We start from the raw sequence: 25,288 nt of genomic DNA on the forward strand, positions 1-25,288 counted from the left end.
TTACTGGTTGGGGCATAGACTTGGATTACTGTGATACTGAATGGTTTGCCTTGGACATGAACAGAGATCATTCTGTTGTTTTTCAGATTGCACCCAAGTACTGCATTTTGGACTCTTTTGTGGACTATGATGGCTACTCCATTTCTTCTAAGGGATTCTTGCCCACAGTAGTAGATATAATGGTCATCTGAGTTAAATTCACCCATTCCAGTCCATTTTAGTTCTCTGATTCCTGAAATGTCAATGTTCAAGCTTGCCATCACCTGTTTGACCACTTCCAATTTACCTTGATTCATGGACCTAACATTCCAGGTTCCTTTGCAATATTCCTCTGTATAGCATCGGACTTTACTTCCATCATCAATCACATCCACAACTGGGTGTTGTTTTATCTTTGGTTCCATCTTTTCATTCTTTCTGGAGTTATTTCTCTGCTGATATGAACAAAGCTAGTGGACATGATGGAATTTCAGTTAAGCAATTTCAAATCCTAAAAGATGATGCTGTGAAAGTGCTGCACTCAATATGCCAGCAAATTTGGAAAACTCAGCAGAGGCCACAGGACTGGAAAAGGTTAGTTTTCATTCCAATCCCAAAGAAAGGCAATGTCAAAGAATGCTCAAACTACCCCACAATTGCACTCATCTCACACGCTAGTAAAGTCATGCTCAAAATTCTCCGAGCCAGGCTTTAACAGTATGTGAAATGTGAACTTCCAGATGTTCAAGCTGGATTTAGAAAAGGCAGAGGAACCAGAGATCAAATTGCCAACATCCGCTGGATCATTGAGAAAGCAAGAGAGTTCCAGAAAAACATCTATTTCTGCTTCATTGACTATGCCAAAGCCTTTGACTGTGTGGATCACAATAAACTATGGAAAATTCTGAAAGAAATGGGAATACCAGACCACCTGACCTGCCTCATGAGAAATCTGTATGCAGGTCAGGAAGCAACAGTTAGAACTGGACATGGAACAACAGGCTGGTTCCAAATAGGAAAAGGAGTACGTCAAGGCTGTATATTGTCACCCTGCTTATTTAACTTCTATGCAGAGTACATCATGAGAAACGCTGGGCTGGAGGAAGCACAAGCTGGAATCAAGGTTGCCGGGAGAAATATCAATAACCTTAGATATGCAGATGACACCACCCTTATGGCAGAAAGTGAAGAACTAAAGAAGCTCTTGATGAAAGTGAAAGAGGAGAGTGGAAAAGTTGTCTTAAAGCTCAACATTCAGAAAACAAAGATCATGGCATCTGGTCCCATCACTTCATGGGAAATAGATGGGGAAACAGTGGAAACAGTGACAGACTTTATTTTGGGGGGCTCCAAAATCACTGCAGATGGTGATTGCAGGCATGAAATCAAAAGACGCTTACTCCTTGGAAGGAAAGTTATGACCAACCTAGACAGCATATTAAAAAGCAGAGACATTACTTTGCCAACAAAGGTCCGTCTAGTCAAGGCTATGGTTTTTCCAGTGGTCATGTATGGATGTGAGAGTTGGACTGTGAAGAAAGCTGATCGCCGAAGAATTGATGCTTTTGAACTGTGGTGCTGGAGAAGACTCTTGAGAGTCCCTTGGACTGCAAGGAGATCCAACCAGTCCATTCTAAAGGAGATCAGTCCTGAATGTTCATTGAAGGGACTGATGTTGAAGCTGAAACTCCAGTACTTTGGCAACCTGATGTGAAGAACTGACTCATTGGAAAAGACCCTGATGCTGGGAAAGATTGAAGGTGGGAGAAGAAGGGGACGACAGAGCATGAGACGGTTGGATGGCATCACCGACTCGATGGACAGGAGTTTGGAGAAACTCCGGGTTGGTGACGGACGGGGAAGCCCTGCGTGCTGCAGTCCGCGGGGTCGCAGAGCGCCGGACTGCGCTGGGCGCCGCTCGGCCGGCCGCGGGCCCTTTAAGGGCGGGGCGCGGCCCAGGTGAGGGCGGGCCGCGGGGCGGAGCCGCGCCCCCGGGGCCGCGTCGGGAGCGCGGGCGGGCCTAGCGGGGCGGCGGACGCTCCTCCTCGCCGGGCCGCTGCCTCTTCCGGCCGCTCACCTGGGCCCCGGCGCCGGCGCCAGCATGAAGGACCGGCTGGAGCAGCTGAAGGCCGTGAGTCCGGGGGCGGGCGGGCGGCTTCCTCCGGCCCCGGGTCCAGGCCTGCGCCCCCCGGGCCGGACGCACGCGGCCCCCTCCCGGGTCGCCTGCCGCGAGGCGTCGCCGGGCTGCGCTCTGCCCGACGCCCCCCGCCCCGCCGGCTGGACGGCGGCTGTCGAGAGCGGGGGTCCCGGGGGGCGTCCAGAGAGGCTCCCCGTGAAGGTCGGGGGCGCGCGCCGCCTGCCGCCGCTGCCGGGCGCTGCGCCCCGACCCGCCTCTCCGGGCGCCCCCTAGTCTCTCTCCCTTGGGGGGCGCTGGGAGAGCAGCTCCCGTGGGCGACCGCCTGCCCGTGAGCTGATCTGGTCCAGCGGATGGGTCCCGCGCCTCGCCATCCAGCTGTCCGTAATTATTAATCCCCCGCCCGCGCCCCGCATCCGTGGGACGGCTGTGATCAGGGCCAAGGATCTGAAGGGAGTCCGCTTCCAGCCCCGCTGCATAAAAGCGGTGAAACTTTAGGCTACCTACTCTTTTGAACCTGTTTCCTTATCTGTGGAAGGAAGGTTAATGGTACCCTGGAGATTTGTGTTGAGGTCGGATGATGTAATCGGGCTTAGTATAGAGAAAGGGTAAAGCATGGGTTTTTACGTGCAATATTCATTGACTCATTGAATAAATAATTACTGATTGTTCTCTATGGGGCAAACCCAGTGCTAAGCCCTGGGGATTGGGTGACTCAGGCTCTGTCTTAGGGGAATTTAAGATCTAGCCCTTGATGCAGAGTCGTCCCATCTACTTGGGAGTCTGTCAGAGGCGCGGCCGCTTAGGCTTCCCTCCAGAGCAAGGGAATCGGAATCTGATTATCCATAAATCTCTCCAGGTGATCTTGAGCACACTGAAATCTGAGCAGCAGGGGTCTGGATAGAGCTGGGGTTGCCTCCCCGCTCCACTGCCTACCAGCTCTGCCCGTGACCTTGGAGCCTGTTTTGTCATCTGTGAAATGGGTCATCCTGAGGACTAAACCCAAGAGGGCGCACCCAGGACTGAGCAGTGGTGGAGCTCACGCTGGTCACTGTAACATCCCTCTGGAAAAACGAAGCCTTGGGCAAGCGTGAGGGAGTGCTGGGCTGATGTCACAGTTGTTTTCTTTCCCCGCCCTAGTCTGAGCTGAGACCTTCCTGACCCTTTCACCACAGGGGAGGGGAGGGGACGGTCACTGGTGGTGGGAGTCAGCCGCCTTGCCGCCTCCTTGCCCTTTGTCATCTGAGCCTCACAACATCCCTGAAAGGACAGAGCAGAAGTGGCTGCCTCTGTTTGTAAAGAGGGGGAGACTAGAGCTCAACCTGGGGAGAACGGATGCCCCGGGTCACGGGGCGGACGGGAGCCCCATCCAGGGAGGAGCCAGGCTCCTGACCTCTCCCTGAGCCCTTGTCCCAGAGGCAGAGAGCAAAGCAGAGTGAGGTGTTGAAGACTCGCTGGTCCACTACAATCTGCAGTCATGAAGCAGTGCAGAGCTGGTTGGCAGAAGAGGCAGTGCCCTTCCTTAAGTGAGGAAGTCCATTTCCAGGGCAAGATGTCCTTTCAACAGACAGCAGAGAGCCTCAGTTGAGCTCTTCATCCCAAGCATAAATTCAGCTTGTTGGGAGGAACCCAAGCAAGTCCCTTTGCTTCTCCGAGCCTCAGTGTTACCGTCTGTAAAATGGAGCCAGTGCTGTGTCTCTCCCTTTTCCTCCCGGGAGCGTGGCGGGAGTGAGATTGTAGACGGAGCTGTGAGGCTGGGGGTGCGGCCTCGTGGAGCAGGGAGATGGATGAACACGCCGTGCAAAGAGGACGGGGCTCGGTCTCGGAGAGTCTGACGGTGGCTTTGCCGCTGAGCGCCTGCTCCTCGGTGTCACTACGCCTCACTGCTGCTTTCACCCCGCTGTGTGACAAAGGGAGTTCGGTGGAGCTCCAAGTCCCTTCTAGCAATGTTAACGTTTTCCTAGCTCACCTCCCCTAGCCAGCCCCTCCTTCCTCCAGGAGAGAGAGAGCGGGCTCCTTCAGGGCAACATCTTCGCTCTCTGATTCCTTTTGTCATGGTTTGCTAACCTGCTCAAAGCCAGTTTCACCCTGAGTGGCAGGGCAGTTTGACCTCTGTCAGCAGGGATCTTTCTAAACCCTGGGGCCAGCGGAGGTGAACTGCCCCCAGACAGCTGAAGAGCCTTCCTGTGCGGGGCGTCAGTGCTGCTTCTGTGGATAGGAGGAGAATAGTGAAGCTGGGAGGCTGATGGGCAGATGTGATGACTCTATAAAGCATTTTTTTTAATTTTGTTGCTTATTTATTGACTGCTGGGGCTTTGTTGCTGTCCTGAGCTCTCCTGGACCTGCTTGAGGGGCAGCCCCTCTCCCGCTGTGGTATGCGGGCTGCTCATGGCAGTGGCTTCTCTCTTTGCAGATCATGGGCTCCAGTAGCTGCAGCATGGGGGTCCAGTATTGTGACTCCCCGGCTTCTAGAACACAGGCTCAGTAGATGTGGTGCATGGGCTTTGTTGCACTGAGGCCTGTGGGATCTTCCTGGGATCGCACCTGTGTCTCCTGCATTGGCAGGTGGATTCTTTACCCCGGAGCCACTCAGGGAAGCCCTGTCGTTGGGATTTGTGATACTCAGAGCTGCCCAAGGCGGGGCTAGGCTGGTGGGACCTGGGAGGGAGGCTTGGTGGGATGTTGACTGTTATAGGAATTTGAGCCTTCTTGGAAAGGGAGGCAGCCCATGAAGAGGTTCAAAGTCTCCATCAACCCTGAGGGTGTGTGTTTCTAAAAGGGCTTCACTGGGAGCCTGTCCCAAGCACAAAGTGGATCACCGTACCCTCCCCTCAGGGTCACTGAGGGTGAAATGAGATAATCCCTGATAATCACCCACTGCAGTCAACTCAAGTTCCCCAAACAGACGGGCTGGGAGCAGCACCTTCCCTGAAGGGCGCCCCTTCCTGCTGCCGCGGTCACCGGCTGTGACTCATGGGTCTCTTCTTGCTCTTCTCCTCCTGGCAGGCTGGCCCAGAAGCCTGCGCTTTGGTGACGTCAGGCTGGCCGGGAGCTGTGGTGCCCACGCCCAGCCCGTCTCACCAGGCGGTTCCTGCCGAGGTCTCAGCCGCTGAACTTTGGATTCGCTGAGTCCAGACCCTTCCCGTCCCGGAGCCTCTTGCCTGGCCCTGGTTTCATTCAGCCAGTGTTCAGCCAGCACCTGCTGTGTCCCCGCCCTCCCAGAGGCGCCGGGGCGGGGGTGGGAACTGATGCTGAGGGACACACATTGCTGGCCCTTGGGGATCACAGTGAGCGAGGGGGACACACGAGGAGCAGACCAATCATCCCGTCCTTGAGGCGGAAACGGCCCCGGAAGACCCCGTGGGCCGGTCCCTGGTGCTCGGGCTCCTGGGCCTGGGGGCTCTTCCCAGAAGAAGTGATGCTTCCGCTCGAGGCCTTGTTGAGACTGAAATCTACTCTGTTCAGAGGCTGGAGAGGCTCCTTAGAAGAAACGCAAAGATCCTGGAACTTCTCACCCATTCTCCCTTTGGGCTTCACAGAGACACCATGATTGGTGCTTTTTAGCCTCATGAGCTGCTGGGCATCCTGACATGTAGAGTTTTTTTATTTTTGGCTATGTTACAAGGTGTGTGGGATCTTATTAATAATAGTTCCCCAACCAGAGATTGAACCCAGGTCACAGCAGTGAAAGCTCCAGGGAATTCTAGGCAGAGTTCTTATATAGAGTCCTGGTCTGAAAGAACACGTGGTCATATAGGGAAAACCAAGGGATATGGTCCATGAAAGGCAAACCCCCAGCATCAAATGGAAACAGTGACATTATTTTGGGGGGGCTCCAGAATCACTGTGGATGGTGACTGCAGCCATGAACTTTAAAGATGCTCACTCCTTGAAAGAAAAGTTATGACCAAACTAGACAGCATATTAAAAAGCAGACATCATTTTGCTGACAAAGGTTCTTCTAGTTGAAGCCATGGTTTTTCCAGTAGTCTTGTATGGATGTGAGACTTAGACCATATGGAAGGCTGAGCGCTGAAGAATTGATGCTTTTGAACTGTGGTGTTGGAGAAGACTCTTGAGAGTCCCTAGGACTGCAAGGAGATCAAACCAGTCAATCCTAAAGGAATCAACCCTGAATATTCATTGGAAGGAGTGATGCTGAAGCTGAAACTCCAATCCTTTGGCCACCTGCTGCGAAGAGCTGACTCACTGGAAAAGACCGTGATGCTGGGAAAGATTGAAGGCAGGAGGAGAAGGGGACAACAGAGGGTGAGATGGTTGGATGGCATCACCGACTCAATGGACATGAGTTTGGGTAAACTGCAGGAGTTGGTGATGGACAGGGAGGTCTGGCATGCTGCGGTCCATGGGGTCGCAAAGAGTCGGACACGACTGAGCGACTGAACAGCAGCAGCATCAAAGCTGACCATGCTCACAGAGGGGCAGCAATGTGTGGAACGGACAGAGAGCTGGAAACAGAGGTTAGCCAGAGCCTCCGCAGAGACCCAATAAGGACGCGCTAATGAAATCGACAGCTGAGGAGCTAAAGACCAGAGAGACTTATCCCCGCTCTCTGTTCGGTCTTGTGTCCTGCAGGGCTCGTCCCTGGCCCCCTGCCGCATTTTGAAGCTCCCCGTATGAGTGCCCCCGGAGCGCGGCCACATCGGCTGTACAACCGTCGGAACAGGGGGCTGTGCTTCCCCTTTGAAGGTTTCTAATGGTCCTGGTTCCTTCCTGCCTCCCCGGTCTCCCTGGCCGGATTTGCTCCCTGGGAGAGCTGCCCCGGCTGAGCAGACGTTGGTGGAGCTGAGATGGGAGTGACAGGGATTGTGAGGGATTACAGACCCAGCAGCCAGAGGTCAGAGAGAGAATGCTTGGCTGGGGGAAGGCGATTAGTTCTATTTTTACTCCCGGGGTGGGGCGGGGAGACATGCTTGAGCTTGCTGTCTTCCCTGCCTTCAGGGTCCCTTCCCTGTTTGGCAAAATTCCTGCCCATCTTCCCAGGCTTGCTCCTTACAGGTAACGCCCCGAAACACAGCCCGGGACCTGCCCCCCTGCCAACCCTTGTGGGTTGCACGTTGCTTCAGAGCAAAATAGTTCTCTTCTGTTGTCAGTGGGTTTTTTCTTTTCTTTTTTTCTTCTTACCGTGGCGTGGGCTTGAAGCACCTTCCATCTGTCTTATGAGTTGGACTCTTTAGTCTCCGAAGTCCTGCTGTTGCTCAGATCCACGGGTCTGTGACTTGGTGTCACCTCACCCTGTCAACTCAATGGTCATTGATTGAGCTGCCGCTTCCTGTTGGAAAGGACGTGCGTGTGTCTGACCCTCTCCACCCTGCAAGGCGAGGTGGTGGTATACAGTATTCCCATCTTACAGGAGAGGGGACTGAGGCTCAGGTGGGCTTGAGATTCAAGTGGTGAGGTCAAGAACTGAGCAAGCCCGTCTTGCTTATCTGTTACACTGTCGTTGACCGCCTTCCCAGATGCCCTGTTTGCCCCTTGACGTGGTGGCAGATGGGACCCATACCCTTCCACGTGGTAAACTCATGTCTGTCGACTGATCAGTAACATCGTGGCCCTCACACACCCCTTATTCTTCACTGGGACTTACTCTTCTGGCTTCATCCCCTCTGGGTTAGTGAAACTTGACTGGCTCGAAGTGCAGCATTTACTCTGGAACCTGTAGATTTGCTAATGAAGCCAGAGGTTGATGGTTCACCTTTAAGGATAAGGATGGGTGAGTTCCAAGGCTCGTACCTGTACCTGAACTTCCAGCCCTACTCCTCATGGAGGGTTACCCCCTTTCGGGAAGACCAGGAAGGGGAACATGTGGGTATCATGGTGAGAACCCAGCCACCTCATTGCTCCCCTGGAAAATCTCACACATCCCTGAAGGCTCAGTTCCAGTGTCATCACTGCGGGAAGTTTCCAGATCTGAGCTGATGTCATTCAGCAGGCCTTCCCGGAGCCGCCACAAACTCTTCATTTTTGTTGATACGTAAAAGCAGCCACGTAATGTTACGGTTTTGGAAGCTGCCTGCTGGTGAAGTCCTGTGTGAGAGTCCTGACCACACTCCCACAGCCCAGGAAGCTGTAAACCTATGGTTTTTCCAGTGGTCATGTACGAATGTGAGAGTTAGACCATAAAGAAAGCTGAGCGTCAAAGAACTGATGCTTTCAAACTGTTCTGCTGGATGAGACTCTTGAGAGTCCTTGGACTGCAAGGAGATCCAACCAGTCCATCCTAAAGGAGATCAGCCCTGTATATTCACTGGGTGCTGAAGCTGAAACTCCAATACTTTGGCCACCTGATGCGAAGAGCTGACTCATTGGAAAAGACCTTGATGCTGGGAAAGATTGAAGGAGGGAGGAGAAGGGGACGACAGAGGATCAGATGGTTAGACGGCATCACTGACTCAATGGACATGAGTTTGAGTGAACTCCAGGAGTTGGTGATGGACAGGGAGGCCTGGCGTGCTGCAGTCCATGGGGTCGCAAAGAGTTGGACACGACTGAGCAGCTGAGCTGCAACAACAGGTGAACTTGCTGGGAGGTTCGGCAGTCCCGAGGGGGCCTTATCTCCAGTGTTTTATATCAGGCCTCTTTGCAACTTCCTTCCCTCTCTGCTGTTGGGTCAGCCTGTTTCCTGGCTGGGCCATTTCCATGGCAACGTTCCCCTGTCTGCATGTGGAAATTTGAGTGAGGCTCACCCCCAACCTAAAGAGATCAGTGGAGCGTATGCTGTCTGGGTTTGTTTAGCTGCCTGGGTCAGGAAGCCCGCGGGACAGCAGCGGGATTGCTTTTGTAGGAATGCATGTTTTATGCTAGATTAATTTTGGACTGGCAGAGGGCTTCAAAGGCCTACAGGCTTCTTCCATTGCCAGTGTCTTACATTGTGATGGGGCATGTGTCTAAACTGGGAAACCGACCGTGGTACATCGCCAGCCGCTCAACTCTAGACTTCTTGTGGGTGCCACTCGTTTTCCCACGGATGGTCCTTTCTCTGGTCTAGGATCCCACCCAGGATAACACACGGCGTTGAGTCGCCCAGTTTCCTCAGCGTCCTCTGAGCTGTGACAGCTGCTCAGTCTTTTCATTCATCACGACCTCTTTGGGACAGCCTCTGTGTGTGAGCACTTTGGACGTGTATTTCTAGGGGACCAGGGCTGTGGTTGGGGGGGCGGCAGTTGCTGTTAAGATGCATCTCTCCAGGGTGATGGACCTCAGGGATCTGCATCCAGCGACCCACTCTCCTCCTGGCTCTGGCACTCGGTCTTCGGGGTCTGGGGAGGTTGCCTGGCGCCTTTATGCTTTGGTTTTCTCAGCCGTAAGGTGGGGAGAGTCCCCGGAAGATTCTTGCAGAGATTAAACACCTTGGTGAATTTAAGACCCATGTCTTAGGCTCTGGTCTTATTTTTAGTTATTTTTTGACCACACACTGTGGCGTGCAGGGTCTTACTTCCCTGATCAGGGATCAAACCCGAAGCCCCTGTGCTGAAAGTGGGAGTCTTATCTACTGGATCACCAGGGAAGTTCCAGGCCGGTGTCTAGAGTCCTCCTGGCAGGTGGGCTGCTCAGTAGCTGCCAGCATTCCTGGGCTTTCCTGGTGGCTCAGCCGGTAAAGAATCTCCCTGCAGTGTGGGAGACCTGGGTTCAGTCCTTGGGTGGGAAAGACCCCCTGGAGAAAGGAAAGGCTACCCACGCCAGCATTCTGGCCTGGAGAATCCCATGGCCTGTATAGGCCACGGGGTCTCAGAGTTGGACACGCCTGAGCGGCTTTCACTTTCACAGCCATTAGCGTGAAAGTGAGCATCCTGGGGCGGGGGGTTGGGGGACAGAGGCTGAAAGCAAGTTGGGGAGGAGGCTGAGGATGAGGGAGGCAGACAGTGTAAGTTCCTTCCTCTTTCCTGCATCCTTGGCAGCTGGATGCTGAGGGGTGTGGGGTGCTGATGGGCTTGGGAGGAGGGGAGGAAGCCAGGGAAGCGTGGAGAAGCCTAGGGTAGGGGAGGAGGAAGCAGAGGGTTCACTTTTGAATCTCCCTGAATGCTCCTGGGGTGAGAGGGACAGCAGGAAGAAGGTGTGGCCCTCCCGGCCCAGATGACTCCCTGCAGGCGTCCTTTGCCGTTTCCCCAGGGGTCACCTTGCCATCCGTTCTCTAATGCCCCATCGTCACCTGGGCGTTCGGTCCCTTGGACCGAGAGCTGTCATCTCCCCCCACGTGGTGACGGGATGGCCTGGGCGCCGCCCATCTGAGACCGTGAGGTTCAGGGGAGAGCAGGGTGCCCAGTCTGGTCTGCGTTATTGGGAGATGAGAGATGTTCAGTAAATACCGCTGGCTGAGTGAGTGGACAGATGGATCTGGGACTCCGGATGGGACTTAGTGGTGAATGAGAAAAATGTTGTGGGTGAGGCCCTTGGTTTTGAGACCCCAGACCTTTGTCTGAAATGACCCACTGTGACCCAGGGGTTGGCCCACGCAGGGGTCCATTTGTTCCTTGTTAGCCCTGCGGCTCTGGGTGCGTTAACTTCCGGTCACAGATCGCTCGTCAGTGTGGATGAGTCTCCCCGCACGGTGGTTTTGTTTCTTCCTCCTTCCTCTAGATGAACTTCCAGCTCACTTCACTACTCCTGCTCGATATCCTGCTCAAGGCCTGCCCAACAAGAGCAGAGGAATGAATGTGGCACGTGGGGTGAAGCTTCGATGAGTTTTGTGTCCAGCAGATGGAGTGCAGGATCTTTTCAAGCTTCACAGACGATTAAAAAACACTGACCATGTGCTCAAACAAATAAAATGCTAAATTCCACAAAATATTAAGTCATATAGGACTTGTTCCCTGATGACGATATAATGAAGTTAGATATTAACTATGCAATAATAGCTCTCCTTAGGTTTACCCACTTTGAAGATTTAAATTCTTAATGTATTTAGAAAGAACTGACTCACTGGAAAAGACCCTGATGCTGGGAAAGATTGAAGGTGGGAGGAGAAGGGGACGACAGAGGATGAGATGGCTGTCATCACCAACTCGATGGACATGAGTTTGAGTAAACTCCAGGAGTCGGTGATGGACAGGGAGGCCTGGCGTGCTGCAGTCCATGGGGTCGCAAGGAGTCGGCCACGACTGAGTGACTGAACTGAACTGATTTAGAAAGTTTACCTACTCTTCTAAATAACTCATGGGTTCAAAAGAAAGCAAAATGGAAATGACAAACTGTTTAGAAATGAATGATGAGTAGTAAAGGTCAACATTTTTGAGAATTAGCAGAAGCAGAATTGACAGAGAGCTCTGTTTCTTTAAATGCGTATGTAGAGAGATGACTTCATTCAGATAAATGAACCACATGTCAGTCCGTTCTAAGGGACCTGCTGTCACCTGAGAATTGGCATTAGAGTTGCATCTTTAGCAGAAACTCATTTTACTGAAAACTGGTAGCATGGCATGGTCTTGGGAGTTAGTCTGTACCCGCATTGCTCTAAACAGTTCCCATGCATTCACTAATGTAACCCCACAACAGCTCCAGGAGCAGATTACTCATGCTGCATGCAGGGAGCTGAGTCTGAGAGGTTAAGTCACTCGCTTAAGGTGACACAGCTACTCAAGTGGCAGAGCTGGGTCTTCAGCGCAGGCAGTCATCTGTATCTCTACAAACCCACACGTCTGTGGGCTTATACACTGGTATGTTTCTTTAAAAAATTAAAAATACTACTTATTTGGCTGCCCCAGGCCTTACTTGCGGCATGTGGGATCTTTTAATATGGCATGCGAATTCTTAGTTGCAGCTTGTGGGGTCTGGCTCCCTGACTGGGGATTGAACCCGAGCCCCCCGCATTAGGAGCTGAGACTTTTAGGCAGTGGACCACCAGGGAAGTCCCTACACTGGTATCTTTTTCATTCCTGCACATAGACGAGTCCAGTTCAGTTTCACCGACATTGCAGGGTCCCTGAAATAACTGTGGATGTGTTTCTGAGCCGGCCTGGGGAGGGCGTCTTCAGACAGAGTGTGGAGGGTAAGAGCTGGGAGCCCTGGCTTCCGCAGCCCTGCATTTGAGCCCTGACGCTGCTCCTTATTAGTGAGGTCACCTGGGACGAGCCATTTAACCAAATGAAGTAGTCGTCTCAGCTGTCAGTGGGGTGTCGTACATGTCCCTCCTGGGGTTGCCATGAGAAGCAAATAGTACGTTTGAAACCACAAAAGTGCCTGCAACAAAATACCCTTATTATCATCGTGACGGTGGAACGCCTGGAGCTCGGTCAGCTGGGACTTTGGCTCTTGTCCAGTTGTCCAGGGACTCGGTGGCCTTGGGTTAATCTGGTAATGAGTTTATTCCTCAGCGTCTTCATTTCCAAATGGGGCCAGTTCTTGCCTCAGACTGTTCAGCCAGAACCACATCTTGAAAGTGAGAGCGTGAGGCTCACCCAGGATGCTGCTGTCGCTTGGTTTCCTCTTAGTTCATCAGGCAGGGTGTTAGCAAAGAGGCAGAAAGGGGAACGTCCCCTCCGGGAGGGTTTCAGTGTAGGAGGGCGAAGGGGCGTTGACGGAGGTCCCTGGGACTCTCAGATGGGGAACAGAGAGCCCTGAGTGCCTGCTGAGAGCTGACACTTACTCAGACTTTCTGGCTCTCTTCATTGGAGGAGAGACCAGAAAAACCAGACGCTGGGCCCAGGCAGGGGGGTATGTGTGTGTTTGGAGTCCTTGGATGTGCTGGCATTTGTCCTTGGGAATCCACAACCCCTCATCCTGGAAAGGAGGCTCGGAGGGTGGGGGAGGTAGGCAGTAGGGATGAGGAGAATCACACGTCCTTGTCTCTTTGAACTAGATTTAGTGTGTGAAGATCTGGGTCTGTAAACAACAGTCTCCCAAGCACAGAGCTCTTTCCACGTGGAGAGGAGGAAGCAACTGGAGGGCCCGACCTGCCGACCCCGGTGCTTTCCCAGCAGGGACATCGGGACCAGACGCGCCTCCCCAGGCCGGACTGCTGGTCCCCCTGTTTCTGTTGTCATCTCCTTCACCCCGAAACTTTCCCGAGGGCTCCTGAATCTCCCTCGGTCAGACACCCACTGCGGGAGGGGCATCAGAGAGCCCGTTAACAGAGACCTCTGCATCTGGGGTGGCCTTTCCCCTGTTTCTTTGTCCCTTCCGCATTGACGCCCTGACTGGTAAGGATGCTTCAGGAGCTGCGGACGATTTGGGTGTACCCTGCAGCCACGCCTCCCCTTGGAAACGAGGCAGGGCTGCGTCTTCTTTCCGTTCTCTTTAGAAGGCCCGCTCACGCGCTCTGGTGGGCTCCTGCTGGCCAGTGCCTCTTCCTCTCCCTTTCTCTTCTCTCTTCGCAAGAGGCCTAGTTCTGAAAGTGAAATCGCGCATTCAACCTCGGTGTAAAAAGCAGATGAAGGTGGAGCTCTGCAGGTGGAAGAGGGGATGCAGGCTTGACTCCCCCGCCCGCATTCCCTGGGGGGCTTTGGAGGCATCCCCGAGGTCTCCTGGGGGTTCACAGAGTCGCGCTGGAAAGCTAAGCTCCTTACATGGTGAGAAAACCGAGGCTGAGTGGGGACCAGTGTCGGCCCGAGGCCCCCATAGCGCCTGTCTCAGCCCCGCTTTCAGCCAGAGGGTGGTGGCCACCTCGCACCTCCCAGGGGCTCCTCAGGCAGCAAACCGCCAAGCAGGAGACGCAGGTTTGATCCCTGGGTCGGGAGGAGCCCCTGGAGGAGGCCATGGCAGCCCGTGCCAGTATCCTTGCCTGGAGAATCCGTGGACGGAGGAGCCCGGCGGGCTGTGGGCCAGTCCACGGGGTGGCAGAGACAGACACGCTGGAGCGACTGAAACCAGGGCTCTGCGGGTGGCAGACGCTCCTCTGAGAGGAGCCCACGGAGGCGGCCCACAGGCGAGGCCGACAGACAAGGGGCTGATTGGCGGTCAGGCTGGGTAGGGGGATTGCGGTGGTGCTGAGTCCTGGTTCTGCGTCCTCCCACCGTGTCCAGAGAGGGTGGCACGGCCCTGCCGTCCTCAGGGGCGTGGAGGCCCAGGCAGGGGGCGAAGGGGGACAGAGGTGAGCTCCGTGCTGCTGAGTCACGGCCGTGTCTCCTGGCAGGCGAGGAGAAGGAGTCAGGGCGGAGGAAGCGGGTGGCGGGCACGTGGTCCTGGCAGGCGTTTTCAGCTGCGGCCGCTGTGGCAGCTGCTGTAACACTGCGGTGGCCACACACCTCGATAAAGATGCCCCAGTGCCCTTCCAGGCGGCGCGCAGTCCCGCCGGCTGAGATAAGGCACATCATGTGCTTTGCTGGCCCTGGGGCTCCCAATGCCCCTTGGCCCCTGTGAGAGCACGGATGCATCCGAAGGGAAGGACCCCCACCCAGGATCCAGTGGCTGTGTTCTCCGGGAAACCCTGACCCAGTGTCACGTGGCTCAGATGACCTGGGGCGATGGCCGCTTCCTGGAATTGTCTCGTCTGGACTGAGCTTTGTTGCTATTGTTGTCATTTCTGAGGGCAGCTGGCTGCCGTGGGACAAACTGTAGGAAAAACTTCCCATCCTGGGAAGATGGGCGTCAAGGAACCTGGGTTCTATTCCCGGCTCTTCCAATAACTCATGGTTTGGTCTTGGGCTTTGGTTTGCCCATCTCTTAAGTGAGAGAATTTGATGATAGAATCTGTAGGGTTACTTTCAGCTCTAACATTCTATATCTTTTTTTTTCTTTTGGTTCTTTCCTGTTTAAGAGTACTTAGATCCAGATAAGAGCTGTAGAGATGACTTTGCAAGATCTTTTGTATAGTTGTTTTATTGAGATGTTACCATGTGCCAGTATTTTGGTCATCTGATGCAGACAGCTGACTCATTGGAAAAGTCCCTGATGTTGGGAAAGATTGAAGGCAGAAGGAGAAGAGGGCATCAGAGGATGAGATGGCTGGATGGCATCACCGATGCAAGGGAAATGAACTTGGGCAAACTCCTGGAGATGGTGAGGGACAGGGAGGCCTGGCGTGCTGCAGTCCGTGGGGTCGCAAAGAGCCGGACACGACTGAGGGACTGAACAACAGCAGCAGCCATGTGCTGTTCATCGTGCAAGGAACTCCAAGTCTTATTTAACCCTCACAGAAGCCCCGTGGACACTGTTGCTCCTGTTTTGTAGGTAAGGAAATTGAGGCTCAGAGATGTTGAGCCAAGTAAGGAAATAGTCACTGAGCCTCAGTGACTAACATGAGGGGTTTCCCAGGTGGCTCAGTGGTAAAGATTCCGAACCTGCCAGCGCAGGAGATGCGAGTTTAATCCCTGGGTTGGGAGGATCCCTTGGAGAAGAGCATTGCAACCCACTCCAGTATTCTTGCCTGGGAAGTCCCATGGACAGAGGAGCCTGGAGGGCTACAGTCCATGGGGTCGCAAAGAATCGGACACGGCTGAGCGCGCGTGCACGACGAACATGAGACGGGGTCACTTACAGATCCCTGGCGGTCCTGATGCTGCAGGGTTGATCTCGACTCAGCCTTTGTGTGAGCGCTTCTGTACGTTTAGACTTCACGTCCTTACAGTTAGGTGGTGGGGAAACAGACACTTGTTAGGCACTGCTGTGTGCAGTGTGAAGCTTCCCACAGGTGAGCTCTTCCAAGCCTCGTAAGAGACAGGGTATGTGGTGTATGGCCACTTAGCAGCAGGAGAACTCGGAGCAGTCAGAGAACTTGCTGCAGGCCTCGCAGCAGGTGATAATGGCGGGCCTCGAGCCGCAGCTCTGGGGGACCCACGGCTGCTTTTCCCCCAGTTCGGGCATCCTCTCATTGGAGGTGTTTGCTCAAAGCCGGCAGGTGGGGAGTCCGAAGGCCCGGGGACTCGTGCGTATCATGACGGACGGCTCACGCCTGTCCGTGCTCCGGGACACAGTCGTTCCCAGCTTCCAGAAACTTCTCTGAGTTCGTCCCATTGTCAGGCAAGTGTATGTTCCTCGGTTTTTGTCTTGTTACCACAGAGATTTGGGGTGACAGACATGAAAGCCCCCTCGGCGTGTCGCAGCTCTCGGGTCTCGAACGGACCGTGTCATCGCTCTTAGACAAATCAGTGTTCCAGCTCAGTGTTCCAGCTCTGGCTTATTCAGAAGACAGCAGGAAAACCCGTGCTGGAGGCGTGAGGGCACGTGGACCCAAAGACGCGAAGGGAAGGGCCCCCCCGCGCGGGAGGAGGGAGGGCTAGCCTTGGCTTCTCTTTCCCTGTGCTGCTTTCCCCTGGGCCTGCCCTATAAATTGGGCCGGCCTGGAGTGCGGTTCGTTTTACCTCAGGTCCTCACTCCTTCCTTTGTTCTGTTTTTGCGGGCTTTTCTCTTCCTTATCTCTTAGCCACCGCCATTCTGGACTCCTTTTCCCTGTTCTAACCGCCTAACACCATGGTGCGGTCTCACCTCATGTCCTTAGCACATTTGCCTGTCTGAATGGAACTGAGTGGGCACACCCATGTGTCCTGTGTGTGAGTTTCGTGTGTGTTCACAAACCCGAGGTGTTTTCCCTCCGTGGGGGTCTCTCTAAGACTCTCAACAAGGGTGCGCTGAGCCGCCTTCCTGCGGGAAGGTCGGGTTCCATTTTCTAGCAAGGGTTTTGGAGATCTTTCACAGGAGATGGAGACCTCTGGAGTCCACTGAGAGGCCCAGGTATTGATGATAGTTGGTAAAAGCAGCATTTTATCTCAAACTTTAGAAAATGCTGGTGGATCCAGGCCGCTGGTCTCGGTGGGAGTTAGTTATTAAACTAAGTTGATTCAGTTTTTGTTACATCTACAGCATATGGTACGTGCTCAGTATACATTCGGAATAGCTTAATTAATGACAAGTACAAGTAATTTCAGGGCTTCCCTGGTGGCTCAGTGGTAAAGAATAGGCCTGCAACCTAGGAGCCAAGGGTTCAACCCCTGGGTTGGGCAGATCCCCTGGAGAAGGAAATGGCAACCAGCTCCAGTATCCTTACCTGGAGAATCCCATGGACAGAGGAGCCTGGCGGGCCACAGTCCATGGAGTTGCAAGAGTAGGATACAACTTAGCGATTAAACCACTACCACCACAAGTCATTTCATTTCATACTTTTCTTTCTCTTTGGCCTGCCATGCAGCCTGCAAGATCTTCTCTTACCAGGGGCTGAACTCGTGCCCGCTGTGTTGGGAGCACAGAGTCTTAACCACTGGACCACCAGGGAAGTCCAAGTACGAGTAATTTTAATAGCAAGTGACAGAAGCTTCTGGCTAAACAAGTAAAAAGCTGTATTACAAGAATACTGTTGGGCTCATTGAAAGAAGACTGCAGAAGATCTGTAGAGCTTGTGCTGAGCTGGGGAGTGGTTTAGGGAAGGTGGAGATGAGGGTAGCATCTTTGTTGGGTGTTGCTAGAGGGCGATTTGGTACAGTTCATTTCACGATTCAGAATCCTCAGGGAGCCTGGGTAGGCACTGATAACTTACCCAGAATCATGTGGGGAAGGTGGAGGAGGTTAGGTACCTTCCCGAAGGAAGATGTTCTGGGCAGGCACACACTCCAAGTCTTCAGGCGAAGCCCAATGCAGCCCCGACCCTCCGGGAGTTCAGGTCGGTGTGGAAGGATCGGTAGGTGAAGGGGTGATTAATGTGGGTGGGGTGGGACTGAAGAGGGTTTGCACAGAATGCATTGGGAGGTCAGGGAGGTTTTAAATGTTGCAGGGGGTGGGGGTGGGGGAGTGTCAGATCAGGGAGACAGAGAAGTTTGTTTGAGATTGAATTGTAAAGGCTCAATGAAACTTTGCCAGCTGGACAAATGCGTTCCAGGAAGAAGTCCTCGGATGACAGTTCAGCGAGATGAAAGCATGGAGTGTCCAGAAACATGTTAGGGGTACCAAGCGCCTGGCCCAGAGATGCGTCATAGAGAAGACAGATGTGTATACCTGTGGCTGATTGATGTTGAGGTTTCACAGAAAACAACAAAATTCTGTAAAGCAATTATCCTTCAATTAAAAAAAAAAAGAGCCATGAGTGGGAGCCAGATCTTAGGGGGCCCTGTGCTCTGTTAGGCTTTGGGACTTTTCTTTTTCCCCCTTAGACCATTTTGGGGGCATTTCCCTCTCTTTTATCTTCCTTTTCTTGAACACAAAATCTTAAAGAATACTGAAGGAGGTGACAGTGCCTGGTCAAACAATATCTAAATGCCTAACAGTACTTAACTGAATTCTTAAGGAATGAATTTGGTTTCAGGAAAGGGCCTGGGATTTTCTAGGTAGGAAACATCCTACCTGGGCACAGGCCCACTAGGCTTTGGGACTTTTAATCCTGGGATGTGAACTCTCACGGAGAAGGATGAGCTCAGCCCCAAGTGTTAGGAAGATGCTCGCAGGGCCGCAGCGGCGTCCTCGACGTCCAGGTCCTTGCACGAGGCTGTGAGCCTCAGGTTGCTGAGGGCTGCAGACACACCAGAGAACGAGGCGGGGACCTCCGTCCTCACCTGTGTCCACCTCTCTGCGACCCCAGGGACTGCAGCCCACCAGGCTCCTCTGTCCACGGGGTTTTTCAGGCAGGAATACTGGAGTGGGTTGCCGTTTCCTCCTCCAGGGGATCATCCCCACCCAGGGATCTAACCCAGGTCTCTGTCATTGCAGGCGGAGTCTTTACCCACCGAGCTCTCAGGGAAGCCCAAATGAGGGGGCGGCAGTCAAAGGCGGCTCCCCAGAGGGCTGGAGGGCCCCAGGTTTCAGAGGGAGTTCCAGGAACTCCATCAGCCGTAGCCCATTCCGGGGATGGTGGCCGGGGAGGGGACGGGGCCCTGGCGGCCTTGCTTGCCTGTGGAGTCCTGTGTTGAAAGTGGCACATCTTGACTTAGGAGGCCCCAGGCCCCTGAAGTGGGTGGAGAGCCGGTATCGAGGTTCACCCCCCTCGCCGCCTCCACCGCCAGCAACCCCTTCTCCCCGGTGCCCAGAGACGGGGTGCTGTGTGCACTGCAGCAGTCCGGGGGACGTCTGGGAAGAAGGCAGAAGCAGCTTGGGCCCTTTGGCGGGTGGGAATGGGGGCGCTTCTTTCGCTGCCACTTCGTGGTCCTGCAGAGGTGGTTGAATGAGATGTGGAAGGCTGGGGTTGCCGGGGGTGCTGGAGGCTGCGGGAGGGCTTCCTGTTTCCTATGAACACGAGCTCTGACCGGGGGCTCTCGCGGTGCCGTTTCCTTTACAATGGATAGTTGCTGAAAGCAGGAAAAGGTTTGCTCCCACTGTGAGGATTTGAAGCTGGTGCTTTGAAGGAATCGGGACTGTTCTAATACATATATCCCTGGTAGGGTAGGTCATGCACCTGAACGTTGTGGAGAACAGGTTAGAAACACGGGGTCCAGACCCAAAGGATGGGCTGGAATCTGTTGTCTCCAACGCTCAACTGTGTGACTCTGGCCAAATCACTTGGCCTCTCTGTTTTAGGGTCTCCAAGTTACAATGACAGCACCAATACCATCATTACCACCCCCAAACGCAACGTTCGTTGAGTGCTTACAGTACGCCAGGCACTGTGCAGAAGTGTTTTATGTTCATCACCTCATTTATTCTGTTTACAAACCTGTGATTTAAGTGCTGTTATGATTAGCACTTTATAGATGAGGAAAGCTGGGGTCGATCGATTGGTGTTTTTCTTTTTTTCTCTCTTTATATTTAATTGAAGTCGCTCAGTCCTGTCTGACTCTTTGTGATCCCATGGACTATACAGTCCATGGAATTCTCCAGGCCAGAATACTGGAGTGGGTAGCCTTTCCCTTCTCCAGGGGATCTTCCCAACCCAGGGACCAAACCCAGGTCTCCCACACCGCAGGCATATTCTTCACCAGCTAAACCACAAGGGAAGCCCAAGAATACTGGAGTGGTCAGCCTTTCCCTTCTCCAGGGGATCTTCCCAACCCGGGGACCAAACCCAGGTCTCCCGCACTGCAGGCGGACTCTTCACCAGCTGGACTCCCTGTGGTTGATTTACAGTGTTGCATTAATTTCTGCTGCAGAGCGGTAATTCAGCGACACACATGTGTACATTCTTCTTGGGAGCTAGGATTTAAACTCAGAGTGTGTGAGAGGTTGATGCTCTGAGAGCTGTTCTGAGATTGGCACGTCGTGCGTGCGACGCGGTGCGCGGCGCGCGTCCGGTGCTCTGGGCTTTCCTGGGGTTTTGGTCTCACCCCGTCCTTTTCGTCCCTCACAGAAGCAGCTGACGCAGGATGATGACACCGACGAGGTCGAGATCGCCGTTGACAACACAGCTTTCATGGACGAGTTCTTCTCTGAGGTGGGTGCCTTCCGATGTGTTTCTTCTGAATGGACTTAAGGAAACGCAGCTTCCTTAGGCAAGAATAAAGCCCGTAGGTCTTTCAGGGGTAGCAGAGGAAAGCCAGTCTTCTGCTGGGGTGGGGAGCCAGACCGAGAGGTTGCGAGGAGAGTCTCCTGTTACTGGGGAGCACGTGGACTTTTAATCTTACTGAGAAGGCCAGCAGAAGGTAAGTTATATACGTCAAAGAGATGCTGTTAAAGTCTTATGCTCATGATAACATTTTCATGATATCCTTTCTTGCCTACAGTACAGAATTTAAATAGAGAACCAACCCAAGGGACCCACCACGAATGTAAGAAAAAGAAGAAAAAAAAAATGCGTTTCATGGCATTTTTAGGCCTGTAATTGGGATAGATCAGAATTGTTAACCAAAAATTCAATCCCTTTGACTTAATTCTGGTAACAATTCACAAACCAAGAAACCGCCAGTTTATGTTTTTTGAAATTCAGCAGAGGCAGAAATGGGTGGCCCCTGTGTACAGATTCACATGGCCTTTGAGGTAGAGGGTCCTGCTGGAAGGTGCTCTGGGAGACGTGAGTGGTGGAGAGCTTGGGGCCGCAGCTCAGCCCTGTGGACTTCCCCGGGCAGTCCGGGTGGTTAAGACCTTACCTTGCAGTGCAGTGGAGGTGGGTTCGCTCTCCAGTCGGGGGTGACCTGACATCCCACATGCCGCATGACTAAAAAACCAAAGCATGAAATAGAAGCAGTATTGTAACAAATTCAATAAAGACTTTAAAAATGATCCATATTAAAGAAAAAAAAAAATCTCAGCCCTGCTTCTGACAGCTGCCGTGCTTAGGAACGTTCCTTCACAGGCTTGCTTTCTTTCTCTGTACACTGGGACTGATAGTGTAATTCCCCAAAGGACTATCGGGAGGATTAAGCGGGTTCGTGTTTCTGAAAGTTCATGCCGCACCTGCCATATATGTGTTTCAACAAGACCAAACCAAACCGCTACCAGTTCCAGCGCTGCACAGCCACCATACTATGGTTTCTGTATTTAGGCTCTTAATTGCTGTATCTAAAGAGGGGTCCTGTTCTCTCTTCAGGGCAGGTGTGGGTTCCTCTCGGCCTCTGGGGTTTGGGTGTGGAAAAGCCACCCTCTGGTCCCTCTCTCAGTGGAGTGGAGCGGGGCTTGATGGCTCCTGCCACTCGTCTGTGAGGGTCAGAGTGGTTTCAGGGTGAGCGTGTGCATGCCTGATGGGGAAGTTAGCCCGGACTGCGCCCCACCCTTCCCGTGGGTGGGCCCGTCCCTTTGCTGGAGGAGTCATGAGATCAGACGATGCTTGAGTTATTTATGAGTCCAGTGTCGTTCTAAGTGTGGACCCTGGAAGGAAAAGCTCTTTCAGTTCAGTGCTGGGGGGGGTGTGAGGAGCAGGGACGTCACTGAAGCTCGTCACCCTGGTCTCGCCTTGGAGAACTAGGTACATTGACTTCTGTCCTAAGATCAGGACTTTCTGCAGTAATGGTGTCCTCCCTTTTCTCTTAACCCACTAAGCGGGGACCCAAGAGGCAGTGTCCCTTGGGAGGTGGGCAGATGGGTGCACCGTGCTTCCAAGACCTGGTCTGAGTCCACCTCAAGCCTTTAAGTAGCAGTTGCCCTCGGGCCAGTTCCAGAACCCAGCTGGGCTTTAATCCCCGCTCTGGAAATCAGGAACAGCAGGACTTACCTTTCAAGCATGGCCCGAGGATCCCTTGAGATCACGTGAGGATCGTACATCTGGAAAGCATTATCTGAGCCGGACAGTGCCAGATGGAGGGTAGTTATTTTTGGAGACTTAGCAAGGTCTCAGGGGCTGCCGCTTTTCTTGCTTTCTCTTTGTTAAATGCTTTTCTATCATTAAAAAAAAGAAAAACGCCCCATCATTTTTAAGGTGGAGAAGGGGACAGCATGCTTGGCTGGAAAGAGCATGAATCTTTTGGACTTAATTCCTTATCTGCTGCTAACTGTGTGATCTTGGGCACGTGTCTTTTTTTTTTTTAACATTTTATTTTATACTGGGGTATAACTAATTAATGGGCTTCCCTGGTGGCTCAGAGGGTGAAGAATCTGCCGGCAGTGTGGGAGACTTGGGCTCGATCCCCGGGTTGGGAAGATTTCCTGGAGAAGGGACCCCCTTCAGTATCCTTGCCTGGAGAACCCTGTGGACCGAGGAGCCTGGTGGGCTGCTGTCCACGGGGCCTCACTGTCCACGTTCAGTCGAGTCGGACACACTGAAGCGACTTAGCATGCATGCATGCATATATATATGTATGTCACAAAGTCTGCTTTAGAGAATGCGGCCTGGAAATATCCTCGAAGGTGGGTTAAAGTGCATTCCAGATAATGGGGGTGTGGGGAAACGAAAAGGTTTACACACCCAGTACCTCCCGCAGGATGGAGCAGAGTAGGTTGCTTGTGAATGTACTCTTGTGATAAAAGTACATGAGACTCTTATCTTTTGGACTTTTGGACTGCTTCCAGCAAGTAGGTCATCCCTGGTTATTTGCAAGGACTGACGGTGTGAACCACAGATGGTCAGAGAGGCATTTGCAAGGTGCAGATGCAGTCACAAGGCCAGGAGGTTTTCAAAATGTACTTTGCCCTGTGAAACTCAAATGATTTATCTCGCCTCCCAGATACTACAGAAGAGAATTGACCCTTGGGGGTTGAGGCTTCATAGGCTGATTAAGCCAGGGTCTAGCAAATGATAAACCTCAGATTTTTGTCTAATTTGCAGTTGTCTGCATATTTTCCTTGGTCTTTTTGTTCAGCTGGCAGAGAGTACAAAGTTTTAGAGAAAACAGGACCTACCTGAGAGATGGCATCGGTTCTGATTGTATCTGCTTATATAACAAATCACTCTACCAGTTAGTGGGGTAGAAAAACCTTTCTGTAATACTGATGGAGTCTGCGGATTAGGAATTTAGGGTTCAGACAAGGGCCCAGTGGAGGCTTTTATTGTTTTTTCTTTTTGGCCCTGCTGTGTGACTTACGGGATCTCGGTTCCCTGACCGGGAATTGAACCTGGGCCCCGGCATTGAAAGCACTGAATCTTAACCACTAGACCACCGGGGAACTCCCAGGGGCGGGCTATTTTTGCTGCGCAGTTTCTGGGGTCTTGACTAGCCAGAGTCTGAAATCTCAGAGACTTCTAACTCAGGCGTCTGGTGCCTGAAGGAGACACCAGGGTGTCTCAGAGGAGAACTGTATTTCACCTCTTCCTGTGGTTTGGGCTTCTCAGCACGCTGGACTCAGGGTCATCGGTTTGGTAGTGAAGCTCAGGGCTCCAAGGCGGGCCTGGCAGCCGTGGAAGTCACACCGCCCACCGTTTGTACTGTACGCTGTTGCTGAAGTGGTCAAAGCCTGATTCCAGAGAGGACTATACAGCTACCCCTCCCAGTGAGGGGACGGAAGGATCTGTGCCGTGACCATGTGGCCCGTCACTTACTATCTTCTTTTGGCTGCACTGGGTCTCAGCTGTGGAATGTGCAGAGTCCTGCACTGCAGGGCATGGGCTCTTTGGTACGGTGCGCAGACTTCTCAGTACTTTGTAGCACAGCAGGCTGAGTTTCCTTGTGGCATGTGGGATCTCAGTTCCCCGACCAGGGATCAAACCCATGTCCCCAGCGTTGGAAGGCAGATTCTTAACCACTGGGCTCACAAACAAGGCCCCATGCCAAGTTTTAAAACCACCAGAGTCACAGCTCCATGTGACATCACCCTACACCAGCGTCACTTCACAGGAGGCCTGGGATTGATCCCTGGGTCAGGAAGATTCCCCGGAGGAGGAAATGGCAACCAACTCCAGTCTTCTTGCCTGGGGACTCCCACGAATGGAGGAACTGGTGGGCTACAGTCTATAGGGTTGCAAAGAGTCGAACATGACTGAGTGATTGAACACACACACACCCCCCAGCATCACAGGCAGTGAGAAAGGTTCCGAAATCCTCTCATCAGGGAGGAAAGCTACCCAGACCTTCACGCTGGCCATCCTTGCAGCTCATTGGCTGGCAGTGGATCACATGGGAGTGGCCACCCTTCGGTTAGAGTGGAGATCAGAAAAGTGAGAACTTGGCTAAGGGGCAGGATTGTCAGGATTACTGTAGAATCATCCTCTAGACCTGGCAACAAAGAAAATCCATTCTGTTAACATGGAAGGGCAGGGCCAGGTGGGGATGGCTATTTGGATGGTGGTATGAGATCTTCCCTGGTGGTTCAGAGGTTAAAGTGTCTGCCTCCAATGTGGGAGACCTGGGTTTGATCCCTGGGTTGGGAAGATCCCCTGGAGAAGGAAATGGCAACCCATTCTAGTCCTCTTGCCTGGAGAATCCATGGATGGAGGAGCCTGGTAGGCTACAGTCCACAGGGTTGCAAAGAGTCGGACACGACTGAGCGACTTCACTCACTGTTAGATGCCCAGAGACTTCTATGATCAATTATGTTTGAGAAACACTTCACACTCTTCTCCTCCCATGGAGATTGAAAGTGCACATGAACTTGTTAAAGATTCTAAGGAGCCCTACAATAAAGACACCTGGTTAACTTACCTGTCTCAACATTTGTTTTTTCATGGAGCCCTTTCTGACATGTAACTGCTGCTAACAAGATGAATGAACTCATTGCCTAGAATGCTGTTATATTCTTTTCTTTCCTGGATGTGCTTAAACCACTGTCAGTTTCACAGTGGTTTATGGAGCAAGCTTGTCTCCAGAGTTACATGTAATCATTTCTTTATTCATTGAACAAACTTCTACTGAGGGACACTATGTGCTTAGCACAGTGATGCGATCTGTGTGAAGGAGAGAACAGGACTAGTGGCTGGTTAGCGAAACTAGGAGGTACGCAGTCTTGTGACTTTTGTTAAAACAAAGATCCTCAAAGTGGGTGTAATTTGGAGATCTCGGTATT

At 52.8% G+C, this 25,288-nt stretch overlaps 1 protein-coding gene across 3 annotated transcripts in view; it reads left to right on the forward strand.

The window, feature by feature from the left end:
• Positions 1 to 1,981: 1,981 nt before the first annotated feature.
• Positions 1,982 to 25,288, forward strand: part of STX3 (syntaxin 3) — a 49,167-nt gene continuing 25,860 nt past the window's right edge. For 2 of the 3 annotated variants that reach the window (XR_008685662.2, XM_055424198.2), the window contains exons 1-2: positions 1,982 to 2,110; positions 20,271 to 20,354. Coding sequence is in view for 2 of the 3 variants with exons in the window: in XM_055424198.2 (XP_055280173.1) it covers positions 2,081 to 2,110; positions 20,271 to 20,354 (114 nt within the window). In the remaining variant the exon portion in view is untranslated. Of the gene's footprint in view, positions 2,111 to 14,229; positions 15,239 to 20,270; positions 20,355 to 25,288 lie in introns of those variants that run through there. The other variant, XM_055424200.2, reaches the window with a different exon arrangement.

This window comes from Moschus berezovskii, chromosome 14 (assembly GCF_049115385.1).
Source record: "Moschus berezovskii isolate FMDL1 chromosome 14, NW_MosBer_1.0, whole genome shotgun sequence".
NCBI lineage: Eukaryota > Metazoa > Chordata > Mammalia > Artiodactyla > Moschidae > Moschus > Moschus berezovskii.